This window comes from Salmo salar, chromosome 14 (assembly GCF_965601325.2).
Source record: "Salmo salar chromosome 14, fSalSal1, whole genome shotgun sequence".
Lineage (NCBI taxonomy): Eukaryota > Metazoa > Chordata > Actinopteri > Salmoniformes > Salmonidae > Salmo > Salmo salar.
Window position 1 is genome coordinate 74964130 of NC_138304.1, and position 8206 is coordinate 74972335.

Sequence of the window (8206 nt, forward strand, 5' to 3'; positions counted from 1 at the left end):
CCAGTCCATGTTCAGTTCTCTAGTCAAACACACAGCTGCCACAGTCCCAGAAGATTGAGGCTGTGAGATTGTGAGCTGTGGTCGGGTTGAAACTCAGATTTGCATGAGCAGGGAACTGCCACGCTCCCAGAATAGAGCAGCACCATAGCCAGATGTTCACCTGTCCCCAGAGAGTTTCAGTGATTTTAGAGCACATGGCTTCAGTATTGGAAATATCATGAAGACAAGTGAGTTTATAGCTAATGGATTCAGTATTAGTAATATCATGAAGACCAGTGAGTTTATAGCTAATGGATTCAGTATTAGTAATATCATGAAGACAAGTGAGTTTATAGCTAATGGATTCAGTTACTAGTAATATCATGAAGACCAGTTATTGTATAGACAATGGATTCAGTACTAGTAATAGCATGAAGACCAGTGAGTTTATAGATAATGGATTCAGTATTAGTAATATCATGAAGACCAGTGAGTTTATAGCTAATGGATTCAGTATTAGTAATATCATGAAGACCAGTGAGTTTATAGCTAATGGATTCAGTATTAGTAATATCATGAAGACCAGTGAGTTTATAGCTAATGGTTTCAGTATTAGTAATATCATAAAGACCAGTGAGTTTATAGCAAATGGATTCAGTATTAGTAATATCATGAAGACCAGTGAGTTTATAGCTAATGGTTTCAGTATTAGTAATATCATAAAGACCAGTGAGTTTATAGCAAATGGATTCAGTATTAGTAATATCTTGAAGTCCAGTGAGTGTATAGCTAATGGTTTCAGTATTAGTAATATCATGAAGACCAGTGAGTTTATAGCTAAAGGTTTCAGTATTAGTAATATCATGAAGACCAGTGAGTTTATAGCACATGTCCTCAGTATTAGTATCACTGTAGGTCACAGGAGGCTGCTGAGGGGAGGACGGCTCATAATAATGGATGAAATGGAGTGAATAGAAGGGTATCAAACACATAGAAACCATATGTTTGATGAGTTCAATACTATTCCATTTATTCCGTTCCAGTCGTCACTATGAGCCAGTCTTCCCCAATTAAGGTGCCACCAACCCCCTGTGCTGTAGATATCCTTTTGACTGGTACCAACTTTGGGCCAATCAGCCAAGCATTCATTGAGCGAAGCTATTTAACTGAAATGTATTAGTAAAATCATTTTCCATGGCAGAGCTCTCCATTCCTCATGAAAACTAAACAAATCACAAAGGTCTCAATGTCTAACAGTAAAACTCATTAAATAATGATATCCAGGCAAATAATTTTAAAGATTGAATGTCTTTATTTTCACAACATGTCAGAACCAACAGCATTACAGCAATAAAGCGCATCACACATGTGATATGAAAGCCAAGCAGAACTATGACATCAGAATCAGAGAGATATGGATTCCCACACAAGTGTGCTAGACACAGGAGGCTGCTGAGGGGAGGACGGCTCATAATAATGTCTAGAATGGAGTGAATGGAAATGTATGGATCACATGGAAACAATGTGTTTGATGAGTTCGATAGCATTCCATCTATTCCATTTCAGCCAAAACTATGAGTCCATCCTCCCTATTTAAGGTTCCAACAACCTCCTGTGGTGCTAGTAGTGCTGGATCAGTAAGACGGAGAGGCGCTGAGTGCAGAACAGAGTAAAAACAGTGGAGTCAGAGGAGGAGCTCATTAATCAGAACACTGGTCTCTCCTCAGTGTCTCCGAGAGTGGAGTCTGGGTGCCCTGGGTGGCCTCACAGGTCACAGAGCCCACCTTCCTCCACTGGTCGACAGGGAGGGTCAGGGTGCTGCTCCAGCTGTAGTGGCCGTCCTTCTCCAGGACCCCAGGGCTCCCTGTCACCTCCCAGGTGCTGCTACTGCTCCCATCCACCTTCCAGCTCAGCTTCCAGTCTGAGGGGAAGCCCTTGTTTGCCAGGCACATGAGAGTGGCCTTCTCCTGCTGCAGCTCCACACTGGAGGGGGGCAGGACCGTCATGGTGGGACGAACATCACCTAGCAGACAGGTGGGAAGTTAGAGAGAGGGGAGCTGTCAATCAATCACCAGACTGATATGACGATAATGATGCAGCAGTTTTACATCTTAGCTTTAAACTAAGTTGTTTTTTTTTCAGTAGGTTTTTGTCCCTCAAACACACAGCTTCTCAGTCTTTCTGTCACTCTTTCACTTATCTTTGAGTAGCTACTGAAGCATATTATAACTATATGAGATTACTGAAAAAACATTATACTATCTTCAAAACTTTTACTATTTAAATGAAAATATTTCAGCACTCCTCTCCCTTTTTGTAATAGGATAAATCCTAGGAATCAAACTGCATTTCATTATTCATTATTATTATTATTTTAAAGAAAACTCCACAGAATGTATGACCAATTCTTAAATGATGATCTGTATAAAATAATGCTGATGAAGTAAATTCCAGTTGACTGTAGCCATGTAAAAATAATATTACATTTAAAGATGCATTATGCAGAAATCACACAATTCAAATCAATCAAATCAAACATTTCCTGGTTGCTAAAATTCTAATCGTTCACCTAACTTCAGTTTATGTGACAAAACAAGCAAGTATAGTGTAAGAGCACGGCTCTCCAACCCTGTTCCCGTAGAGCTACTGTCCTGTAGGTTTTCACTCCAACCCATGTTCCTGTAGAGCTACTGTCCTGTAGGTTTTCACTCCAACCCTGTTCCTGTAGAGCTACTGTCCTGTAGGTTTTCACTCCAACCCAACTTGTAATTAACCTAATTCAGCTTATCAACCAGGTAATTATTAGAATCAGGTGAACTATATTAGGGTGGTTCGTGAGCATTGGTGTTACCAAAAGTATATTACTATGAACAGCAGAACTTTGTAAGATAGCAGCACTTTGCAAAAGATAGCAAATATCAAATACAATTCCAAATAATATAGTAAAACTAAGATTAAAAAAAATAAGAAATTAGATGTAGATTAACTTACTTCCAACATCCAGTCTTGTGCCTCCACCAAAAGTGTACCACAGTGATACAAACTCATGCAACGGCCATACAAAAACCTTTGATACTATAGAGACAAGGCTCTCGCTCTTTATAAACCTACATTTATCCAAACTACTCTCAGATTTCAACAATACCACCATTGTTGGAAATTAATACACACTTTATAAGCACCTTGATTTATATATCATCATGAATAGGCATTTTCATTTAACTCAATTTACTTCTAAGGTTAATAAATGCAACACAAATTCTTCAAAAATAAATACATATTTCCACTTTCAAATTAAGGTAGTTGTAATAGTTTTAAGAAAATGAATTGGGATTTTGATAACAGAGGTCAAGATCGAAAATGGAATACTTACTACCAACACTCAGTTTGGTCCCGCCACCAAAAGTCAACCACAGTGATAGAGTCTGACTGACTCGCTGTACAAAAACCTCCACAGACACAGAGGGGAACATTATTAACACAACATGGAACTGATCAATGAATCTTACTTTGTCACTGATGCCCCCTACTGGTACACTCTGGAACTCCAGGAGATTGGACTTTCAACAGTATGGAAACTGCTGTGCACTATGTTGATAATAGTTAATCATATTGTATCAAGTAATCGTAAGAAGAGCTTGACACAGCAATGACGGAATGTGTCAGTATAAATGTTTTTGTAACGACTTTCAGACAACACTTGGAGGAGGATTTCAGAACTTTTCTTAATGACAGTGCAGTGATTTGCCCAGGAGGAACATTTCCATAGAGAGACACTTTGCATTGGCATCACATGCTTCAGTGCTCTGGGAGTGTTTATAGCCCTGTGAGTTGAACACTTCATGTGAGAGCTGTGTTTCATTTAAACAGAACCCACGGCAACCATGACTTTCATCACCATCTTCATCTGGACTCTGGTCTGTTACACACAAGGTGAGAGACATTTTGAACATTTTCAGAATGCAAGCATCATGTTGTAAATGAGGAATTACGGTTATAATCTTCCAAATATTTTACCTTCATAAATGTGATATTTTCCTTCTTTCTCTCTGCAGGGTCTTGGGGCCAGTATGTATTGACTCAGTCTGCAGCTCAATCAGTCCAGCCGGGTCAAACTGTCTCTATTGACTGTAGCGCCAGTAGTAAAGTTAATCAGTACTCTGGCTCACGGTATTACCTGGCCTGGTACCATCAGACGTTTGGAGAAGCTCCTAAACTCCTGATCTATTACACATCAGACAGGTTCACAGGAGTTTCCACCAGGTTCAGTGGCAGTGGGAGAGGAAATGGTATTGACTTCACTCTGACCATCAGTAAAGTCCAGGCTGAGGATACAGGAGTTTACTACTGTCAGAGTTACCACAGTGGTACTGTGTTCACACAGTGATTTAGAGCCGCACAAAAACCTCCCTCAGTCAGAGTCCACTGCTGCAGCTGGGACCTACTGCAGGTGCTGAGGGCGAAGACAATGACATGCGTCACTGAGTACTACTGTACAAACACTCAACTCACTGGGCAGAAACTGGATGAATCAAGGCTGTTTCCACATCAATTAAACCAAACAAATCTTTGTGATAAAGTTGAATCATCATGGAAAACCAATTGGATTTGCAAAAAGTCGTCGGCGTAAGAGCATTGTCTTTTTTTTACCCAACTTTTAACATTTGTTGTTGATTTCACGTTGAATTCACGGTTAGTTGACAACTCAACCAAATGTAAATCTCAACTAGATGTTGAACTGTTGTCTGTGCCCAGTGTGAACCTACCATTCATTATACACTGTGACCACATGTAACGGCTTGTCTGTGGTGTGGAGGAAAGAAGCGCAGGAAGCAGCGAACACTGTGTGGTAATTTTAATAAACCACCTGTACAAAATAACACAATCGACAAGCACAGTTGAACAAACCTCAGTCGACACACAGAAGGACAATCCCGCACAATAGAGAGTGGGCCAGCTGAACTAAATAGCCCTCTTAATTGACTAACTCAGGGCAGGTGAGACAACATAAAAAAAGGGAAAAACAAAAAGGGAATCGGTGGTAGCTAATAGGCCGGTGACGACGACCGCCGAGCGCCACCCGAGCAGGAGGGGGCGCCATCGTCGGTAGGAATCGTGACAGTACCCCCCTCCTGACGCGCGGCTCCTGCAGCACGCCGACACCGGCCTCGAGGCCGACCCGGAGGACGAGGCGCAGGGCGATCCGGACGGAGGCGGTGGAACTCCTTCAACATGGATGGGTCCAAGACGTCCTTCGCCGGCACCCAGCACCTCTCCTCCGGACCGTACCCCTCCCAGTCCACGAGGTACTGCAGGCCCCTCGCCCGGCGTCTCGAATCCAGAATGGCCCTTACGCTGTACGCCGGGGACCCCCCGATGTCCAGGGGGGGGGTGGAGGGACCTCCGGCACCTCAACTTCTTGTAGGGGACCAGCCACCACCGGCCTGAGGAGAGACACATGAAACGAGGGGTTAATACGGTAATAGGAAGAGAGTTGCAACCGATAACACACCTCGTTTATCCTCCTCAGGACTTTGAAGGGCCCCACACACTGCGGCCCCAGCTTCCGGCAGGGCACGCGGAGGGACAGGTTCCGGGTCGAGAGCCAGACCCTGTCACCCGGTGCGAACACCGGCGCCTCACTGCGGTGGCGGTCAGCACTCCTTTTCTGCCTAGCACTGGCCTCCTTCAGTGAGTCCTGTACTGCCTTCCAGGTCTCCTTGGAGTGCTGAACCCAGTCCTCCACCGCAGGAGCTTCGGTCTGGCTCTGGTGCCATGGGGCCAGGACCGGCTGGTACCCTAACACACACTGGAAGGGTGACATGTTAGTAGAGGAGTGGCGAAGTGAGTTCTGGGCTACCTCTGCCCAGGGAATATACCTCGCCCACTCCCCTGGCCGGTCCCGGCAATACGACCTCAGGAACCTGCCCACCTCCTGGTTCACCCTCTCCGCCTGCCCATTGCTCTCGGGGTGATAACCGGAGGTTAAACTGACCGAGACCCCCAGCCGCTCCATAAACGCCTTCCAGACCCTGGATGTGAACTGGGAACCCCGATCAGAGACAATATCCTCCGGCACCCCGTAGTGCCGGAAGACGTGGGTAAATAGGGCCTCCGCAGTCTGCAGGGCCGTAGGGAGACCGGGCAAGGGGAGGAGACGGCAGGACTTAGAAAACCGATCCACAACCACCAGAATCACAGTGTTCCCCTGAGAGGGGGGAAGATCTGTCAGGAAGTCGATAGACAGGTGCGACCATGGCCGTTGCGGAACGGGGAGGGGCTGTAACTTCCCTCTCGGTAAATGCCTACGAGCCTTACTCTGGGCACACACCGAACAGGAAGAGACATATGACCTCACGTCCTTAGCCAAGGTGGGCCACCAATACTTCCCCCTTAGACTCCGCACTGTCCTCTCTACACCAGGATGACCCGCCGCAGGTAGTATGTGCACCCACCGAATCAACCGATCGCGAACATCGAGCGGCACATACATGCGCCCCACGGGCACCTGCGCAGGCGCAGGTTCCAACACCAGTGCCCGCTCGATGTCCGCGTCCACCTCCCACACCACTGGTGCCACCAGCCTAGACGCTGGAATGATGGGAGTTGGATCGATGGGTCGGTCATCCGTTTCATGCAGACGGGACAGCGCGTCGGCTTTAGTATTAAGGGAACCCGGTCTATATGAGATGGTAAACCTAAACCGGGCAAAGAACATGGCCCACCTTGCCTGACGTGGATTCAGTCTCCTCGCTGCCCGGATGTACTCCAGGTTTCGGTGGTCGGTCCAGATGAGAAAGGGGTGCTTAGCCCCCTCAAGCCAGTGTCGCCACACCCTCAAGGCTTTGACTACCGCTAGCAACTCCCTGTCCCCCACATCGTAGTTACGCTCTGCCGAACTGAGCTTCCCTGAGAAGAAAGCGCAGGGGCGGAGTTTCGGTGGCGCACTGTGATAGCACGGCACCCACCCCAGCCCCGGATGCGTCCACCTCTACTACGAACGCTAAAGACGGGTCCGGGTGCGCCAACACTGGCGCGTCGGTGAACAGTGTCTTCAACTTCTTGAAGGCTCCGTCCGCCTCCGTCGACCATCTCAAACGCGCCGGCCCCCCCTTCAGCAGTGAGGTAATGGGAGCCGCTACCTGGCCAAACCCCCGGATAAACCTCCGGTAGTAGTTGGCAAAGCCCAAGAACCGCTGCACTTCCTTCACCGTGGTTGGAGTCGGCCAATTACGCACAGCCTTAACGCGGTCACACTCCATCACCACCCCCGTGGTGGAAATGCGATAACCCAGAAAGGAGACGGCTCGTTTGAAAAACTCACACTTCTCAGCCTTAACGTATAGGTCATGCTCCAGCAGTCTACCAAGCACCTTGCGCACCAGGGACACATGCACGGAGCGGGTGGCGGAATATATCAGAATGTCATCGATATAGACAATCACGCCCTGCCCGTGCAGGTCCCTGAGAATCTCGTCAACAAAGGTTTGAAAGACGGCTGGAGCATTTTTCAACCCATACAGCATGACGAGGTACTCATAATGGCCTGATGTGGTACTAAAGGCGGTTTTCCACTCGTCTCCCTTCTTGATACGCACCAGGTTATACGCGCTCCTGAGATCCAGTTTTGTGAAGAACTGTGCTCCGTGAAATGATTCCACCGCCGTAGCGATAAGAGGTAGTGAGTAACTAAACCCCACGTGATCGCGTTTAGACCTCTATAATCAATGCACGGATGCAGACCTCCCTCCTTTTTCTTCACAAAAAAGAAACTCGAGGAAGCGGGTGAGATGGAGGGCCGAATGTACCCCTGTCCCAAGGATTCCGTGACGTATGTCTCCATAGCCGCCGTCTCCTCTTGTGACAAGGGGTACACGTGACTCCTGGGAAGCACAGCGTTAACCTGGAGATCTATCGCACAATCCCCTTGTCGATGAGGTGGTAATTTAGTCGCTCTCTTTTTACAAAAAGCGATCGCCAAATCAGCGTATTCAGGGGGAAAGCGCACGGTGGACACCTGGTCTGGACTCTCCACTGACGTGGCACCTATGGAAACTCCTAGACACCTCCCTGAACACTCCTCCGACCACCCCTGGAGAACCCCCTGTTTCCATGAAATGAGGGGATTGTGACCAGCCAGCCAGGGGACCCCCAGCACCACCGGACACGCAGGTGAATCAATAAGAAAAAAGTTAATGCTTTCCTTATGATTCCCCAGCGTTACCAT

General features: G+C 47.1%; 1 gene segment (V, D, J or C); it reads right to left on the reverse strand.

Annotated features, from left to right (window-relative positions):
* Window positions 1–1271: 1271 nt before the first annotated feature.
* LOC106570152 (Ig kappa-b4 chain C region-like) lies at window positions 1272–3474 on the reverse strand. The segment is given in 2 exon segments: window positions 1272–2002; window positions 3353–3474. Coding segments are annotated over 2 exon segments (423 nt in total).
* Between the last annotated feature and the right edge of the window lie 4732 nt (window positions 3475–8206).